At 50.4% G+C, this 19509-nt stretch overlaps 5 protein-coding genes across 5 annotated transcripts; 4 read left to right on the top strand and 1 right to left on the bottom strand.

Moving 5' to 3' along the window:
- Window positions 1–162: 162 nt before the first annotated feature.
- On the top strand, window positions 163–699 carry GCG54_00003624 (uncharacterized protein; the record flags this gene model as incomplete). The annotated part of the gene is made up of 3 exons (XM_045403695.1): window positions 163–195; window positions 253–532; window positions 560–699. The coding sequence occupies 3 exons, from the start codon at window positions 163–165 to the stop codon at window positions 697–699; spliced, it is 453 nt and encodes a 150-aa protein (XP_045271035.1).
- A 1090-nt stretch (window positions 700–1789) lies between these two features.
- GCG54_00003623 (uncharacterized protein) lies at window positions 1790–3347 on the bottom strand (the record flags this gene model as incomplete). Its single annotated transcript, XM_045403694.1, has 6 exons — window positions 1790–2263; window positions 2316–2524; window positions 2581–2722; window positions 2792–2891; window positions 2946–3073; window positions 3144–3347. The coding sequence occupies 6 exons, from the start codon at window positions 3345–3347 to the stop codon at window positions 1790–1792; spliced, it is 1257 nt and encodes a 418-aa protein (XP_045271034.1).
- A 2682-nt stretch (window positions 3348–6029) lies between these two features.
- Window positions 6030–7728, top strand: GCG54_00003622 (FAD-linked oxidoreductase afoF; the record flags this gene model as incomplete). The annotated part of the gene is made up of 4 exons (XM_045403693.1): window positions 6030–6299; window positions 6372–6588; window positions 6644–7038; window positions 7093–7728. 4 exons carry the CDS (start codon window positions 6030–6032, stop codon window positions 7726–7728), a joined length of 1518 nt encoding a protein of 505 aa, XP_045271033.1.
- Window positions 7729–8336: 608 nt separating this feature from the next.
- Window positions 8337–9106, top strand: GCG54_00003621 (uncharacterized protein; the record flags this gene model as incomplete). Its single annotated transcript, XM_045403692.1, has 4 exons — window positions 8337–8530; window positions 8585–8687; window positions 8746–8912; window positions 8989–9106. 4 exons carry the CDS (start codon window positions 8337–8339, stop codon window positions 9104–9106), a joined length of 582 nt encoding a protein of 193 aa, XP_045271032.1.
- Window positions 9107–10284: 1178 nt separating this feature from the next.
- Window positions 10285–17726, top strand: GCG54_00003620 (uncharacterized protein; the record flags this gene model as incomplete). The annotated part of the gene is made up of 7 exons (XM_045403691.1): window positions 10285–10316; window positions 10407–11061; window positions 11129–11201; window positions 11260–11683; window positions 11744–11915; window positions 11968–12219; window positions 17373–17726. Coding segments are annotated over 7 exons (1962 nt in total), but the record flags the coding sequence as incomplete, so codon positions are not given.
- Between the last annotated feature and the right edge of the window lie 1783 nt (window positions 17727–19509).

The following is a 19509-nucleotide window of genomic DNA, read 5'->3' as shown; positions in this document are numbered from 1 at the left end:
CTTTATAGTTATCGTAAATCTTTTTCACAACGGAGACACCCCGTCTTTTTGGTAACGTGGTTTTTGTTTCCGTTGGATTCACTCCTTTGGAGACGTATGTTGTCCAATCCCAATCTGCCTGAGCAAGTGTCATGACTTGTGCCCTTACGCTATCAAACAGTCATGCTTATGGTTGTATCAATGATTCCTGCCTTCGTGGGTATGTTGGCTCTAGGCCTATTGCCTAACGATGGACTGCTTTGGACACGATAGGGTCTCTATCTTATGACTGGAACCGGGCGTCTACCGGGACTTTTGATCTGGACTCTTTTTCCATCCAGCTTCGCTGACAGAGCTAAGAAGTGGGTCACCGGGACCGTCACGTCCATCGCCTCCTGGATCGGAAACGCCATAGGGTCACACACAAATCAAGCTCCATGGGCACCCGCATACGTCCCAGCTATGATTGTTTGTGGCGTAATGTATGATTTGAGGTGTGTCTTGTTTATCGCTTGGGGGTTTTACTGCAAGTCGATCATGTCTGAGAATTCTGGTAACTACCTTACTTGAATTCGTTTAGATGTATTCGAGAATCAGCGCAGGGATGCTGTTGTTCCGGAAATGGAGCTATCACTGCAGGAGTCTTCTCGACAAGGTCAAATTCAAGACGAATCAGATGTCACTGACCGGGAGAATGTGTCTTCCAGATATAGCATGTAGCCTGACATGGCGCACTTGCTCAGACACAAGAACTCCCGTGAGAGCAATGTTGGCTGTCTTAGATTAGGATCTGACGACCGCAAGCCTTCTCCGAGGGCGCACAACATTTCCATGACGATTCCATTCTTAATGTCTCAAGAACCTCAATCTTCGTTTCTTACTCAAATGCCATCATTTGGCATGGGGCCTAAAACCTGTATTAGACGATATCATCTACGTTGTCTCGCTCTGCAATAGAAGACCAGCATCTGCGGTTGTGACGTTGGGCCTAGAACGTTTCTTAATCGTCGCGTTGAAGGAGGATCTTATCATTTCATTATCAGGAGTTCAAGACATCGGCCGTTTCAACCTTAAGAAAGGCAGATGGGGCCCAATGTGACGTGGAGCCGGCGCAGCTCATGTCATCGTGCCCACTACCCCCTCGCCAAGCCAACCGGCTTGCGCTCTTCCATAGAACATCAGACCATCTGCAGACTTGAATTGGAGCCGTTGCCACAAGTCTTTGTCTGGAAACTTTCACCTGATGTTTTCATTTCTCCATGACGCTGGCAAATCCTGGGCTCTTTACTCGATATCCCGTTTGCGCTTAATACCGCATATTTCAAACGATCCATCCTCAGGAAATTGTCACTGGGTCCGCTGGTGTTGTGCTCGCCGCACAGATGCTCGGAATGTGGGAGCGTGGTATCCCACTCAACATCTAGCGTACCAAAGTCGATTTCCGCCCGATGTTGAACTAAAAGCGGGCAACAGCGGAAGGAGGCAGGATCATCAAGGGTCTTTGCCGATGGTAATGTGACGTGGACACGCGGCTGTTGACGGCGGCAGAATTACATGAGTGCGCGTCTGTTCAGTGTGATTTCTCCGACTCGGGGGATTTTTAACATCCCTGTATCCGAACCCCATTTGCACCCTGTGGCTCTTCACTGTCGGATAGGACCTCACTGCCTTTCAGGGGTAATTGTGGACGCAAGTGCCCATTGACGTGGTTGAACAGTTTGCGCCAACAATGCAATCAACGGGCAGTCTTTTCGACAGAATGAATTGGTATCATATAGCTATTTAATGCGTGATTTTCTGAGCCAGGTCCCTACCAAGCCTCGCGGGGATGTTGCGGGCGTTGCTCAACAAATTGACTAGTCCTATCATCGATGGTGACCTGGATCTCGTTCGAAACCACAATGCCATTCGGCGGCTTGCTTCCAGGTATTGGCGAGACTGAGCTGGTCGACGTCTTGATGTCCTGCATTTTGACATCATTCATGATTCGTTCCTCGCTTTCGGTAAATGAAATGTTGGCGGTGATGGGGTTCGCACTTGATTGACCAGTGCGGCGATCGCGACTCCGTTGAGAGTTGCCGTATTGTCCATTCCCGCCACCAATGGTTTGGAATCCGCTCGGTGTCTTATAGGCCTTCTTGGATGAGCGCAGCATGCTGGGCCAGAGGGGCTTGAGCCAGGTCCGGATAAGAGGGAAGATCATTGGGAGGTTAGTCGTGACGACGGCCACGAATGTTTCTCGGGTTCCCCATGTTCCTGCAAGTTGGGCTCCATTGACGGGATCCTGCCCAAATATGTCAGTCGCTATTAGATAGAGGCGTATGTTAACAACTCACAACCAGGACAAAGATGCTCTTCAATGTCGCACAGACCAAGACGAAGATACCGGCGCCAAGGACGATTGTCGAAGCAATCTTCTTGATAAGTCTGAGGGTAGACTCCCAAAGTAGCGGGATTGGAATAAGAATAAGGTATATGTCAGTCGAAACGTTTGCCGCGAACGATGTCCAGATGATCGGCAAGGAAATGGCAGCCTGGCAAGAGTCTAGGGATACCGTTAGCATAAAATGCACCAGCAAAGCTGGGATATAGGCGACTTACTGCCGGGATCCGGGCTGATCTGCCAGTACTTGTCGAACGGTATGCATGCGAGAAAGACGGCAAGTATGGATGCCATAAAGGTTCCGATGACCAGTCCAAAGCCTATCCAGATGCGCAGCCGATAGCGGCGACCAAGACCTTCCTAAGCTATGGTTAACTAACCGTTCGCCAGGCTTGAATGTCATCAAACATGGGGGGATTGACGACTTACAGTAAGTCTCAGATAAAAGAACAGCATCGACAGCTTCAATAGCAGAAGCAGGGCGGAGTAGGTTGTCCATCCCGCGACCTGGATCTTGGACCCGATGACCCTGTATCACACGAGGTTAGCGCCTGCCATCATGTTCCAGTCAGACGAGACAAACCTAAGCGTAAACTCGGGATCACTGGTAGACAATGCCGTTCGTTCATCATCCGTCATGCCATTGTTGGCCAGACCATGCGCGATGTTGCCCACCTCGTACGCCAAGGTCGACTGGATGGTGTAGAAGATCTGGATAGATTGGGATCAGCGATAAGCTTTTCGCGTAGTGGGATCGTCGAGGACCACGTTGTTGACATACAGCGGCACCGAATGCAAGGTAGTCATCGGCTCGGAAATTTCGGAAGCCAACGGCCTTTGCTCGGGCGAACATTCGGAGAAACGTCACAACCATACCAACGCCGTAGAGCGTCCAAGCCTCGATCGTCATCCGGCGAGCTGCTTCGGCAGCAGCCTGTGCGGCGGCCAGCGCCGCCGGGTCGAGGGTAGCATCACTCGATGACATTTCGGCTTGAGGGTTGGTGTCAATGTCCGTCGAGCGAGCAAACGGGGTGGGGAAGTCGGCGAAGATTGCGGAAACAGTCAGGACGGACTGCACGAGGTCCTTGGGAAACCCATTGTACAAATATATAAGGCGGTTCACACCGGGTGAGGGCAGAAACAGGACAAAACATCTCAATGTTTGACTCAAGGCCCTTGATCCCGCACTACTGCACCGGATGTGCGAGAGGATCGATCATTGGAAACCGAGAAACAGGCTTCAACGCGGAACTTGGGAATGCAGAGTTACAGCAGCTGCGACGTTCCACGATAGAGGTAAACTTCTTCACTATGTGCAAGGCGACCTGTGGTATGGGCTCAGTTTTCGCCAGGGCCCTGATAGCCTTGGTTTCCTGCATGGTCCCATCTCCGAGCTACGACCCTGTGAACCAGAATTTGTGTCAGGGGTATTGGAACACTAGCAGAACAAACGCAAGTGACAGACGTGATGGATTATGCAGCTAAGCTAGAAGGGTCCTTGAAGCCCATGAACATGTTCGTCCCCATCGGACAATGGCCGATTCCGGTGAGCAGTGCGTGCTTTGCTACCTGAACGGTGAGTGCGTACAAGGACGTTGCACTGCTTCCTCTAGCTTCGTTCGGCGACGAGCCGATAAACCTCGGAACATCATCTCCATCTGATATCCTCGTTGTGACAACCATATGACCGGCCAAGCAACGAAAAATAACTTGAAGGGCCCAGCACTTGAGAAATGGATGTTACTCCACTTCTTCCAACATCTCTCTCTGGTAACAAGCTCTTCAGTGGGGATGTGATCACATATCTAACCTGCATATCACATTCAAGTCTGAGGCCTCACCTTAACTCCACTACGTTCACCATAGGGCACGCTGGACAAGCCAATTTCGAGGGTTGAAGGAGGAATATCTCCACCATGCCAAGCTGCTAGATCAGGATGATGAGAACTGAGCCCTGTTGACCCCTGACTCGCCTGGCGTACGACGCGCACAAATCCCCTGACCCCTGGTGGGGGTCCGAGCGGCAACGGCTGTGCTTCCCCGGCGTCGAGCATCTCCACTACAATACTTTTCTTTACGATAAGGTAATACGGATACTTCGGGGGATGTGCTGAGGGGGCGGAGACAAAAGGGGGTCTTCGCCAGTCGTGAGAGTGATCAGGGTCGGCAACTCGAGCGAACCGATGTTCGGCTCCCCTAAGACTCACCATTCAAATCCTCTCGGCGAAATGACCTGATAAAAGCACTATATCGGAGGTTTTGGTTGAAATAGTTCCACGGAACACAAGAGTTACACGGAAGACAAGAATGCGCAAGGGTTCGAGGCTATGTTTGACAGGTCTATGCGGCCCGAAAGGTAAAAAATGGTCCGGCACTTGGGCGGCGCAGACTGTAAAGCAGCGTCGTCTGGTCTGGTGTGTTTCCCTTCACTCCGCGTCTAGACCGGACGTCTAAAGCTTTTCTCATCGATCCCCTGCCTTACGAATCGTTAGCTTCCAACGTCGAGTCCAACATGAGACCACGAGACCATGCGCCCAAAACATTCCACAACTGAAGAAACCCTTTGTCCTTTGATACCGAGAAGCGCCGCGGCTGTGGCGTTCGTCATTCGCCTGGTGCCGCATTGCCGAGACTTTTAGCAGCCGTTGAGGCGTCGGAAGTCGGACTTTGAGAGGGAGGAAGAAGAGGAGGGGCAAGAAGTGGAGCACGCGGTCTTCATCTCTCCGGGTTGCGTAGCATTGCATAGTGGCACAATCGCCCTGGGTAGCATCCGGAAGTTTTGGTCATGGCCGAAGAACTTGGCATCAGCACTCTGCAAGCTTTTGGGTTTTGTGAACCACCCCAACTGCACAGGTCTCCCATGGTACGGGCCGCAGGATTTGCGAGGAGGCATCCGAGGCTTTTACAACACTGGGAGTTGATGGAACGATGTCCCGCTTCTCGAGGTAACGTCAGCGTTGGGGTCCGCCGCGGTGCTGGTGCTGATTGGAAGGGTTCTAAATGAATGCAACCGACTTACAAATTGATGCAAGGGAGGGACACGTGGACCAGGACTAGGACAATCGAGGCCTTTCAGGTTGCCAGTGTCTCGCAACTTTCAACAAGTCAAAACGACGAGCCTGACCAGCTGGTGTTTAACGCCGACGGATTATCGCTTCATCAGGATCGCGCATAAACTTGGGTTCTAAGCCCCAGGATCGACCGACTAAACCTGCAGATATCGACGTGGGTTCACAGGGCCTTTTGCCTCTTTTGCCCCGAAATCTGTGCTGACCGGGCGGCGCAGAAGCAAGGCCGCATGCATGCCAATGCAGGGTAGGGGAGCCACTTTGTACATGGGACCGAAATTAAGAATGCAAGCAGCGTTGCGACGGAGGAACTTGGCTTACCCGCGACTGCTACCACATCATGACATGGATGGCGAAATAAATACTAATCGCGGCGCTGTGTCTTCACAGGTTCTTGCTTGCGCGGTACGCTCAACCACCGGAAGGGCCTGTCACTGTCAGTCGCTACAGATACCACCACACTCTCTTTGTCTCAAATCCTGCGATCGGGTTACACTTGAGCCGACACCTCGGGACCAGTTGCATCCTTGGTGAACAAGATTTTTTTATCTTGGACCAATATCCGTCGTTTCTGACCTCTCTCTCCCCCTGCCGTCATTATGTATCGATTCAAGATGGAGGTGCTCACAGCCGTGGCTGCATGGGCGATCGCCTCATCCTGCGCGAATATCCCCGTCGCCCGTCAGTTTCTCGGAGGCATCTGCGCGAGAGACACCGTGGAGCTGGGTAACAAGCTCTCGGACACCGCCAAGATCTATGAGCCGGGCTCGGCCGACTTCACCAACGCGACCATCCGGTGGTCTAACCTCAACGCGCCGACCGTTAGCTTGGTCGTCGTCCCCGGAACGGAGAACGATGTTGCTGAGACAGTATGTTCCGGTCTTCCACATTGCTTGATGCAATCGACGAACTTTGAGCGAATGGCTAATGATTCCATCTAGATCAAATTTGCCAATGAGAAGAGCTTGCCCTTCCTTGCATACAACGGCGTGCATGGTGCTATCACCACTCTCGGCAAGATGCAGAATGGTATCGAGATTTATCTCAACCAGCTGAGCGGCGTTGAGGTCTCTGAGGATGGCCAGTCCGCAAAGATTGCCGGTGGAACCCGCTCCAAGCTTGTCACTGACACTCTCTGGGAGGCCGGAAAGCAGACTGGTAAGTAAAATACCGAAGATTAACTCTATCTCTATCTTACTGACATGCTTCTCAGTCACTGGTACTTGCGAGTGTGTCAGTACGCTCGGACCTGCCCTTGGAGGTGGTCATGGCTGGCTGCAGGGTCACCACGGTCTTGTTGCCGATCAGTTCCTCTCCATGAACATCGTTCTGGCTAACGGAACCCTGGTCACCATCGATGAGAGCTCTGACCTCTGGTGGGCTGTCAAGGGTGCCGGCCACAACTTTGGCATCGTCACCTCAGTCAACGTTAAGGTCTATGACATTGAACACAGCAACTGGGCCGTTGAGACTCTCATCTTCAGTGGAGACAAGGTTGAGCAGGTCTACCAGGCTGCCAACGACCACCTCTTGAAGAACGGAACCCAGTCTGCTGATGTCGTCAACTGGTCCTACTGGCTGAACAACCCCGACGCCGATGCTGAGAACGTGAGTTACATCCATTTCACGTACATGGATAACACAGACTGACTGATATGATAGCCCATCATCTTGTTCTGGATTATCCAGGAGGGTGTCGATGTTGTCGACTCCACCTACACCCAGCCCTTCCTCGATATCGGCCCCATCTCTGCCACGCCCACCGCCGGAACCTACCTCGACCTCGCTACCTGGACCGGAATCGACCTTGATGCCATCCCTTGCCAGAAGGCCGGCCTCAACAACCCCCGTTTCCCCATCTACGTTGAGTCCTACAACGTCACCGCTCAGCGCCAGGCCTACGACCTGTTCGCGGCTAACGTCAAGAGCGACTCTCCCTTCTACAACTCCCTCTTCATGTTCGAGGGGTACTCTAACGAGGGTGTCAAGGCCGTCGACAGCGACTCAACTGCCTTTGCCTTTCGTGAGGACAACCTTCTCTTCGCCCCTCTCATCACCTACACCCCTAACGGCACTGCCCTGGACCAGCAGGCTGCTGACCTTGGCAACCAGCTGCGTCAGATCATCCACGAGGGTAGCGGCCGCGAGCAGATTCACGTCTACCTCAACTATGCTTTCGGTGATGAGACGACCTCTGAATGGTACGGTGCCGACCAGTGGCGCCAGGATCGTCTCAAGTCTCTCAAGTCCAAGTATGACCCTGAGGGCAAGTTTAGCTTCTATGGCCCTATTGCCTAAGTGCAATAGGCCTTGAAGTTAGTCGTAAGGGAAGATAGGAAAAGAAAGATAGCGTTGTAGAATGATGCACATTGAATATGAATAGACAGCATGTGTTCATGACAATCCGTTTTCCCAATGTAATGCGTGTCTTCACATGACTGCACCTCTGAGATAATGGCTAGGGGTACGAGGTGGCTTCGCGCCCACGGCTCTTTTGAGTCACTATTATTTTCAATCTGAAGACTTTTAAAGGCATTGAATTACTAGCTGGGCTAGTCCCTAAGTCTGGGCGTTATTTGTGCTTGTGGCCCCGGCAGGTTCCAGGATCCGGATCCTTCGGGCAGAACGCCAGTCAGCATGTCGGCGCCGGCGTCTGACAAATGTGCCCGCTTGTTAATTGACTCGGCGCCGAACCCTATGATCTTTGTAACGTCGGTCTCTCCTCGATCCGAAAAAAAGAAGAAAAAAAAAAGAAGAAAAGCAGATATAAAAGCTAGGTTAGATATGGTGGTGCCTATTGACCTGAATCGTCTCTGAGCATTTTCTAACCATTATTTACCATACCGGAAGTTTATTTTTTCTGAATAAATCAAAGCCAAGTTCTACTCACAAAGTCTCATCTCACAATGGCTGATCATCCCCCCCGCCGACGCATCGTCCTGTCCAACCTGCCACTCGAGCCTAGTGGATCAGCCACCCAGGCCGAACCTGCAATTGAAGTTTTGACAGAGCAGTTGCAGACTGAGGAGATGTTTGGAGGCCTACTTCGCAGAACACCTGTGGGAACTGTCTCTGCTGTTCCCACTAATTTTGATGGATCGTAAGCTAGACGAAGCTTAAAGGAGCTGTATTGAGCTATGCTGATTTGGAGAAGGGGGCTTCCCAAGATTGAAGCTGCTCCTGGAAGTGGAGTGGTCTTTCCCGGTGGTCTTAACGTTTACTTCTTTGATCTCGCGCCTGGAGGCACAACTCCCATGGTGAGTTACTAGGGGTTAGGCTGAGAGACCATGGGTCCATGACCTAACGAATCGGTAGCATCGCACTCCCTCGGTTGACTACGTCGTTGTTAACGAAGGAACACCAACTCTTATTACTCCAAAGACGGCGTTCAGCGTGGAGAATGGCAGGGGGACCTGGGAAGAAGTTGTTGAGACTACCCTCCGCCCTGGAGATGTTGCCGTTCAGCGAGGAGCGATGCATGTGTAAGCTGGCCAGCCCCTTTTCGCAGACCATTGTGCAGCGAACGCTGAGATAGGCTCTAACAAATGCATCGTCTAGTTGGGCCAATCGTTCGGACACCTGGGTTCGTATGGTTGGTGTTGTTGTCGACGCAAAACCATCTCAGATTGAGGTTGGCGGAAATGTGATGCAGTTGGGTGAGAGATGGCTTCAATGAGTCTTGAGTACCTAAGTGTGCAAGGGTGTAGTGTGATCAACGTTGATTGAACCCGAAGAATGACCTCCGTTTTAACCAGCCGTATAGGTGGCACAGGGACTGGTAGTAATAGCCTGTAGTGCTGGTTTTAAAGTCTTTGTCTATAAACGTACTGTCTGTAGAAGTCATGGTCATTATTGCACGTAGTGAATAATTCCCTGTGGGTGTCTTATGCACTAAGATGTTTGCTGCAATAAAAGCTGAAGTAACGTTGTTACGCCGAGGGTTGCATTGGTTTATCATGTCTACCGCAGGTATATTGAGAGTGAGCAATCAGTTAATTTAAACATTTATGAAGTGCTATGTTATGACCTAAGTGCTATTACTAACGAGTAGCCATTGGTGCCACGGAATCTCGACCTGTACTATTTCACATGAACTATCCTGCGTTGAGAACGTAGGAACCTGTTAGTGACAGCTTTCCGTATCTTTTCAAATACTCAGATCTCTATACCATAAAATGAGATCTTTATTTCAGTATCAATCGTAACCTATAATCTAATGGAATGATATACTATACAAATGCAAATGACAGTTGTAAAAATAGACGGGTATAGAAACAAATGGAAAGTTTCTGGCAAAATTGCGCATCTTAGAACCTGGGAAATACCCAGCCCAGCATGGCCTGTTCTTTGATTGTCTCCAGAAGCTATTTATTCTTCCCCTTTGTTCTTTGAGTTTTTAATTCTATTTTAATGCTTTTAGGAACGCGCGGACCCCAGGGGCTGCCTCTCAGCCCGTCATTATTGGCTGAGCTCGTTTGCATCCTACCGACGTCCTTTCAACGGGCTCTTCACGCAACGCATGCCCGGCTAAATGCATTTGTTTGCAACTCCGAAACAGGATTACGTGATTGCTAGACAGTGTGATGTTGTACGTATAAATAGAAGACGTGTGGTGTCTCCTTGGGACTCACTCTCCTGCGGAGCACCACCAACAACCATTATCCAGGCCATTTACTGCGCCATACGAAAGGTTCTGGCTGGTGACAAGGAACTCACCATTAGCAGATATCTTCCTTCTAAGGGCTCTAGCAAGAATCATACCGTTTTGACGACCACAAGTAGCGGCACGCTGCGTTTGCTACTCTGCATGGACTTTTGAACAACCCCTCATCTCAGCCCGCAACGAAATCCAACATGGCTAGATGGAGCAAAGCCCCCGACGATGCGTTAGTACCCTGATCTTCAACATGAAATCAGAGACTTTGTGTGCTCATAACGGACATACCCAAGTGATTGCTGACTGACTGTATCACTAGTAAGGCTGCCTTCGACATAGGAAGCACCAGTACGCGAGCTTGCGTTGAGTGTCCAGCGAGAGGATGTTGCATCGAGGTCGAAAACAAGGACATATCCAAGGCATCATCCCATAAACACGACCCGGGAGACTACGCGTCGACAGGATACCCGTTTGATGACGATAACGAGGAAGTCTACTTGGGCGAAAAGACTGACCCCGACCGATTGGCGATATCTCTCAAGTATGCCTTCTACATCTTGGCGGATGCCTCCGATGAGCTTGTGGGCCAATATGCTCTTGTCAAACCACTGCTAAAGCGCATGAATGAGGAGGGCTTTCGCAAGAAACTCCGCCGAGGTCTGATTGCCCTATTCTCAAAGATCTGGAAGCAGATTGAGAAGCATTGTAAAGTAGAGCGGCTCAGGATCACTACCATTGTTCTTTCCATTCCGGCACAATGGACGGATAGCAGCTGCAAGTTCACCGAAGTCTACGAGGATATCATGCGCGAAGTTATTGGGGCGGGCTCCAGTGACATGGAGTTCTGTTTCGTTACCGAGACAGAGGCGTTGGCCCATTACCTGCTTAAGGATCACATCGAAGAGCTTCGCCGCCATGGACACCGCGGTGAACATAGCGCCTTTTTGTTCCTTGACTTTGGCGGTCACAATATGGTGAGCTGCATGCTTTATCCCGCATGCAACACAGCTGTTCAAAATGAGACTGACTTCGAGTTTGAAGAACGGTTGCATATTCAATGTTGTCTATGGTGATGACCATGACGCAAGCTTCTACAGGGTTGGAGAGGCTTTTGGTGAGCTCCCCGCACCCAATAAAGCGAGTTATACCAGGAATTAACCACATAGACTTAGGCGCGGGAGGTGGAAGCGAGCAATGGTCTTACGACGTCAGCGAGTTGTGCATCGAGCGGACTGAACGCCGAACGGGTCGGCGCATGACAGCCGAGAAGAAGCAAGAGCTTATCGACAAGTTCGACAGGTTCAAGGATAGGCTAGGCCCCGGTTGTGACGACGAAAAGCCTTTCGAATTCGAGGGAACGATCGTTTCGCCCGAGGAGATAAGACGCCTTTTCGAGAAGGCGCACGAAAAGATCCTCGAGCTGGCAAAACGTCACATCGCAGCTCTCTCCAAGTTCAAGATAACCGACAACACCGTGGTCGTTGCTGGTGGAACAGCAAAGCATGCCGGCATCAAGCAGCGTCTCCGAGACATGTGTCTGAAGAAAGGTGTGGCAGAGCCGGTATTTGTCAACGTTGACCTCTGCGTGCGTTACGAGTAAGTATCTCATGAGCTCCTAAACTCCATGGACTTGTTCAGCGCTGATGTGGTTCAAAGCTCAGTCAAAATCGCTAAAGGGGCTGCCTATTCGGCCTCGACAAAGATCAGCATTGACGACTTCTTGCGACAGGGCGCTGCGTTTGGCATACAGCGGAAGGCTGTAGGGACCGGACCAGGCTCTGGCAAGAAAAATTACTGGGAAGACACTGCAGAGGTGCTCTTCAGCAAGGTATGCAGAACTATCTTTACCCTCTATTCTGTATTGTCTAACCCTCTTCAAGGACAAGAAAGACGCTCTCGACCTTAACTTTGCGACTGGCTGTGACGAGTTCAAGATCATCTGCGACCCCTTCTTTGGGCGCACTGGCTCATCTCGACTGTTTTATGACAGATGCTACGATGTTATGTACATTGGCAAGCTGAAGAGAGGTGGCTCTAGGATTACGATGTTCTTGGAGAAGCGAGATGGCAAAGATTTCGCTGTACTCAAATCTGAGTGGGCGCACGTCAGAACTAAGGGTATGAAGGAGTGGGTTAGCCCAGGCTTTACATCCCGCCCACTACCGCTGAGCTTTGACTTTGGGCCCAGCTGCTTCTTTCTGGATGATGAGGAGCTCGACTTCGAACGACTCTTGGCGGGAGGCACCAAGATCGGCATAGCCGCCAGAACGCGTGCCAGCTTGACGCGGCAAGATGGCAGCATAAAGACTTCACCTCGTTCAACCCCAAATGTGGAGGGTTCTCACCATATGGCACCTATCGACGATGAAGTCTTGAGTTCAGCAGAAATACGTAACGTGGACGATGATTCTGCGGCACCCAACCTGTCGCAACAAAATGCTCGACCGGAGTACTCAGCTGCCTCTTTCGAGTTACATCCTGCCCGGCAGTCTCCCACTGATTTGGCGACCCCGCAGCCAGCACCAGTGGCTGAAATGGTGATTGATATTCAGAACGAGAATCCGTATCAACAGGAAGTGACGACCTTACAATCGGCACCGGTGGCTCAAATGATGATCGATGCCCAGGGCAACACTCCCTGTGTCAGCAGGAGCACAGAGCATCAAGCCCAGTTGTCACAGCCTTCCCTGAGCCCACCGGCGAAGCGACCCTCTTCGGAGCCAGGCGTGACCCTCCGTTCTGGTCGACAGTTTACGAGTGCAAGAGATGCTAAGAGGCAGAGAAGGTATGAACAACACAAGCAGAGAGGCGTCTCTGACACGGAATCCTCTGATGCAGAATCCTCCGGGGCAGAATCTTCCGACTATTACTCTGCAACTTCGGACGAGGAGTAAAATGTTTGAGCTCAATGATGTGTAGAGAGGATAGGATGTAAAGTGGAATCATTTGGTCATCTATAGAATTAGGGCCGTCCATAGAACGTGAAGCAGACTGAATGCATCTTGTACTTCATCAGGTAGTGGTATTTGATCTCCGCTGTGGATGAAACCTATGCAAGGCAGTATGACGTGAAAATGTTTGCTCCAACTGTCAGTGGCAGTTGGGTCTTGACCTACTATAGTCTGAACCAACCTACACGCATGATTAGCAGCATGTTTGCTGAAACCACAGCCTGCGGTGTCGCTATCGCCTGAGTACAAGAAGATTTTGGCCCTTGATGATTGGAAGTATCAAAGAAAATCACATGACATATATCCCCAAATTAAGCGTGAGAAAAAAGGACGTCTCAGCGTAAGGGAAAGCTGAAGGAGATGGCTGGGATGGCTGAGCTGGGCTGAACGGGGTGGCTGCGCCAGCTGACCTGCCTAAGCTTTGATGTTAAGGACAAACTTCGCGACTGCTCGGGAATGAGTGAAATATTCGCAGCGATTCACGGCGACTTCATGTCGCATGCCATAGTATCAATTACTGTACATTGAGAGATTGTGTTTCCATGTCATTAAGTGGATACGCATTTGCTCTTATACGTCCTCTATCTGAAGTTTTCCTGGTATGCATCTTCCTCGAGCTCCTCGAAGAGGTCCTGGTTGTGCTTTCTTGCCCATTCCAGTCTAACGTATCTGCCTTTTCGATCCCTCACAACTGTTTCCATTTCCAACACGACGCAGTCAGATATGATAATAAACCAAAACGCTAGACTGACGTACCTTGTTGAGCGTATCTGCGAACCATGTCTTCCTCGTCATTGAAGGGAACTTGGCACTCTCTCAGATGTTCGACAGCCCGCGATTGACCCAAGGGGTGCCGGACAAAGACCGGGCTTGGGCAGTTGCCGGGGCATCGGATGATGTAGAGAGCTGTCCTTTTATTCAACGTGTAAGAGAAAACCCACCCCCTCTTGTCTTTCATAACATTCTCCCTTTTGATATGTGGCTGCGACGTCAGGTGTAGGGGTTTGGACCATTTCAGCTCTATATCCGGCACAAGTAGCCGAACGTTGGTGTCCTTGCAGCCTGTGGTATCGAAATGCGATATTCTGTGAGTTGCTAAAGAAGGTTCCACTGGCTCTGGGGTTGATAAGAGCGTCGGTACGCGTTTGGAGTATGTTCGGATTATTATTCTCTTTCTCGGTTGGGATTCCGGTGGGTTCGACTCCGTCTCTGTTTCCGTTTCCTGTTAATGATGTCAGTTATCACTGCAAGAAGTAGCAAGAGTCGAACAGAGCCGTCCATACCACTTCTGACGCTTGTCTTATGAGTAGTGTATCTGGTGTACCCTCCATGATATCCATTTCATCATGTTTTGCAGGAGGAGAATCTTCCAGCGTGCCTATGTCGAGTGCTTGAGGCGGTAGATCGTCAGCCAAATTTGATTTCGGAATATAAGAGACAACCATATCCCCAATAGGAGCCATGAAAGTACTGCCATCTGAGATTTCGTATTGCGTCAGAGGCCCGAGTATGTTGCATGTTGGGCTTCCCTTTTGGTAAGCTTGGTCCAAAAGTTTGGACTGTGCAGCCTCTAGCTCAACGCAAGCTTCCTTGAAGGTATCAATTAGATTGCGGATGTTGCTTTTGAATTTTTCGTGCGCATCGTTGAAGCTGTTGACGTTATGCGTAAGCTGGTCTTTGATCCTTTCGAGGATACGTCTGTCTACCTCTGTGCATGGAGTAAGTGCTTCGTTGGGACCGACGGGATGCATCGCGACGAGGTTATTGAAAATGAAAGTGATTTGGACGAAAGATTTGCGGCCCGACACGTGCGGGAAAGCTGAAGGCTAGGTACACGTGTGGGAGGGCTTGACGGTGGGCGATGCCACCTTCTTTTGATGGTTTCAAGGGAGTGGCGGCTTTGACTTGGGTAGGTGAACCGATGCATATCGCCTTAAACGGGAAGAAGGTCCTGTTCTGACCGCCAGTTTGCTGGCTAGGGTCATCGATCCTGGCGATTGACTGGTTAGGCTGGTTGCTGCAGGTGACGAGTGTGATCTGTCGCCTCGGATCAAGCAGAAGCTCACAGCCTCATTGGTAGGTCCTGGACAAAGCGCCTTTCGGGAGCCATAGACAGGGGTTCATGTGGAAGACATGATGATGAATTATGGTATATGTTCCTGGTCTCCAAGCCTACGCCTCCATGATCCTTGTCTTGCAGCGCCTTGGTCACACGTCTTGTTGGTGCTGGGTCTGTTGGCGGTGTTTTCTCCCCTGCAGACGAATCAGCGCTTCTGCCATCCAATCATTTCACAGAAAAGTTTTACACTGTGCTCAAAGGTGATGCGATGTACTCGAGACTCCGGACATGGTCTTCATCTAGATTTGCCTCAAGCTGGTTTTAGTTACTCTTCACTTGGACAGTGGAGGCACCACATCACAGGAACCCGTCTCCAGACCCTCCCCATCTACATTCCTGCTGCCTTAAATGTTGCCCACTGCCACTCGCAATTTTTCCGTGTGTAATACGCTCTGATCATGCTTCATTAAACGATATCATCCTTTCCGGCTTCAACTATTTCATCCCCAAGCTCATCTAACAAGAGCACACGATATCATTTTGTGTGCAAACCTGCCAGTTAACGAAGGTCTTCAGCAACATGAACGAACTTCCTGAGCTGGACGACGCGTAAGTCAAGTCCTGAGACTGTATTTGATTCCTAGTGTTTCCACTAACACTGCCTATGTGAAGCGTTCTCGGCCTGGACTTGGGTAGCACAAGCACGCGAGCTACCGTGCGATGCCCGAAGAGAAACCTCGAATTTGACGTGCGAAACAAAAGATCAAGAATCAAGTGGTGTTACAAATATACAAAAGGCGAATTTTCTTCCTCTGGATACCCCTTTGAACCGGGCAAAGCGGTGTATTTGGGCGAAAAAGGTGATCCCGACCGTCACGAGATCTCCCTGAAATACGCCTTTTACATTCTGGTAGACGAGGCAGATCACGGAAAAGACAGGCTTTTCGAGCAGTACGCGGTGGCCAACCCCCTGAGGCAGTGCAGGGATGATGTCGGCTTTCGTCAAAGACTTCGGAGAGGCCTTGTCGAACTATTCTCAGCTGTTCGAGATATGGCTCGGGAACAATGCAGGTCCCAAGGTCTGAGGATTACCTCGATCGGCCTGTCCGTTCCTTCACAGTGGACTATCGAGTTTGAGGACGTCTATCGAGATATTATTGCCGAGGTCTTTGACGAGTTTACCAGACCCAATGAGCAAATATGGTTTCACACGGAAACCGAAGCCCTTGCCCACTACCTCCTTCGAAATCACCTCAGACAACTTTTAGGTGAACAGACGTTTCTTGAACTGGAACAAAATAGATCGGCTCACAAGCCGCTCCTGTTCCTTGATTTTGGGGGGCACAATATGGTGAGTGCCTTCCTCCCCGGAATATCTGTAACATATAAGTTGAGACTAACTATAAGCGTGTAGAATGGATGTATGTTCAATGTTGTATGCGCTGGAGAAGACACTGCCAGCTTCTACAGCATGACCGAACCATTCGGTGAGAAAGTCGCCTCATATAGTGCTAATGACACGGTGGGGATTGCCCAGTGACTAATGCAAGCCAGGTGCTGGAGGTGGAAGCGAGCATTGGGCATACTACATGTGTGAGTTGTTTGTGCGCAATTTGCGCCGCATTCATGGGCAACGCCTAAAGCGGTCCGCGATCGCAAAATATCTTGACTGTTTCCATTCGAACAAAGATGACTTGGGCCCTCTTGAACCAGACGAGACCCAAGATCTTCCCGGAGACCTTCGTTCCATTCAGCTTCTGCCTGAAGATATCAATAGGTCCTTCGAAATGGGAACCAAAAGGGTGTTCGAAGAAGCCGAGATACAGATCAAGAGCCTTGCACTGATCAAAAACGCATCGCCCCAAGTCATTGTGTCAGGCGGGACTTCTATGCACAGAGCTGTGGTAAAGGAGCTCAACGGAATTTGCGCGAGAAATGGCGTCCAACAGCCCACATACGTCTGGGACTCAGAAGGACCGATGTCCAATTACGTGTGAGGGAACCAGAACCCAAATGCCGAAGCTTTCGCGCTGACAGCCCCCAGCTCCGGTAATATCGCAAAGGGAGTTGCATACGCAACTTGCAATCTTTCAACCATTCATGAATTCATTCAACAAGGCGCAGGATTCGGTTTACAAAGGAAGCAAGTTCCAACTCGGGGGGAGCCAGAGTCGGCTGAGGGGTGGGAAGATGACGCCCCGCCTATCTTCAGCCTCGTAAGAATTTGCGCCTAGGGAATTGCGATTTAGTTGATATCGACTGACCATTGCCCAAGACCAGCCCAGAACCTCTCGAAATCCGTGCTACCGGCAACGACAAGTTCCGAATCATCTGTGATCCCCATTTCGACATGAAAGGAGTGGAAAAGCAGGAAAGAATGCAATTCGACCGATGCTACGACATCAAGGATTTGGGAAAGCTAATGAATGGCATATGGTGGTTCGAGATGTTCCTCACAACGAACCGCAAACAACCAGCTATCGCCCTCAAAATAAGACGAGAGAAGTATTCCGGCCAGAGATACCCGGGCGGGGGTCAATTCCGAAAGGGGCCCAAGGATCTGAACGCACCTGGGGGAGACAAGAAGAAGGAAATCATTCTCCCACTATACTTTGATGGTGGCAAGAATTGTTTCCTTTTGGAAGAGACCTTCGACGTTTCCTCTTTAAATTTGGGTTCTAATCTTAAGCCCGCAAGAAATCCAAGAAAAGACTTGCAACGGCTGGCTGGCGACAAAGATTTCATGGGAACGCGGCGTTCGGCGAGACAGGCTGAGAAAGTCGAACATGCAGCCACATCACAATCGAGCAGTGCAAGCGACCAGATCACTTCGACGAAAATCAACGATATTCCAAACCCTACCTTTGCGGACTTATCAGTTACGGATGCAGGTTGGTCCCTGCCAACTTCTAGCTCGCGATTTGCTCCACTGGAGGGGCCAGTGGCCCCAGAAGCTGTGATGGCACCCGCAGCTGCACCAACATCCATCCCAACGCCACCATTAGCCCAAGGCGACTTCACTTGCAAGCAACTTCATGTCCAGGACACTATACCCTATAGACACGGAACACCCAAACATTGTCGAGCGGTATCAAATGACGCATCTGAATCGTCCAGGAGGGTCTACAATCCGACGTCCAAAGATGTTCAGTCGAAAAGGTTCAAGCCGACCATTGAGCCAGCTCGTCGAAAGGAGATTATTGTCGATGATTCCAGCAGCATGGAATCTGACACAGAGGATGATTGCAGCCCTTGACATTTTGCATGTGGTTATTGTGTATCCGTAGTTTTGCCCCTCAATAAGGTTGGGCACTTCGAACTCAATTTGATACACTCTGATGCGAAGCTACATATTTAAGGCTTGATAAATTGCCCTTGTTCGTGAAGCAGGCGACAAAGAATCCTAACGCCCTCAGCCACGCTATCAGCTTGGGGGATTGGGAGTCTCTCAAGTTCCGAAACCTAAGGTAGGTACCTTGTCGCTGAAATGAAGCTAGACATACATACGAACATGGCTCTCATCTCCGGGGTCGCATCCAAAAACATCTGGGGGGTTAAAAAATGATATAATAAAAAAAAGGAAAAAAAAAGGACTTGTAGTTAGTACGTTGAAGATGCTGTACAGTGCAGAAATTGGCATTTGACACGGGGTAGCAAGGCAGCCTTCACAAGATGGTTCGCCTACGCGCCGCCTTGCCAACGGAGTTCATAACCAATTTGGTTGCGGCCAAAAATGCGACCCGTCCAACAGCTCAGCTCAGCTCATCCAACCCCGGCAAGATGTCGTTATGTCCCTCTCATCATTGGCCATCAGCCGTCGCGAATGCACGGTACGTTTGAGACCAGGGAGATGTACACAGCCAACAGCTATTATTGCATGGTCCATGACTCGAGCTGGCAGTGCTCCAGGGATCACAAGTTGACACCATCATCAAACCGTTCCCACTGCGGTCTTTGGCGTGACGTGAACAAGTAGATATACTTTGGTAGGTCGATAGACTTGAGATCCGAAGTTAATATCTGTACCGTGATGATCTCCATGAATGTATCGATGACTTCGGCCTGAACAACCTTCCTTGGAATCATCACCCTCGATGTTCTCGTGATCCTTCAAGCGAGAGTTGATGGGACAAATACACCTCATCATTTGGACATGATTTACCAGACCGGACCACATCCGCGAATGCAACTATGCCTACCTGGAAGGCCGCCCCTGGAAAATTCCAGCCGTAAAGCATTGAGTTATCGTCTTGCAAGATCATGTATCTGTGTGCAGCTATCTTGTGCCCATGCTTAGTGTGCTCAGCTTGATCTCCTCCCTCCTCCCGCTTCTGGAGGTAGGCGCCAGAGGACTCTGCTCGCGCCTTTTCACAATGGTACAAGACACGACAGACGCTATGAAATGTAATCAG

The sequence above is a fragment of the Colletotrichum gloeosporioides genome (assembly GCF_011800055.1).
Source record: "Colletotrichum gloeosporioides strain Lc1 chromosome Unknown consensus_5, whole genome shotgun sequence".
NCBI classification, from domain to species: domain Eukaryota; kingdom Fungi; phylum Ascomycota; class Sordariomycetes; order Glomerellales; family Glomerellaceae; genus Colletotrichum; species Colletotrichum gloeosporioides.
Note: the sequence above shows the minus strand (reverse complement) of the source record. Positions and strands in the feature narration are given on the sequence as shown.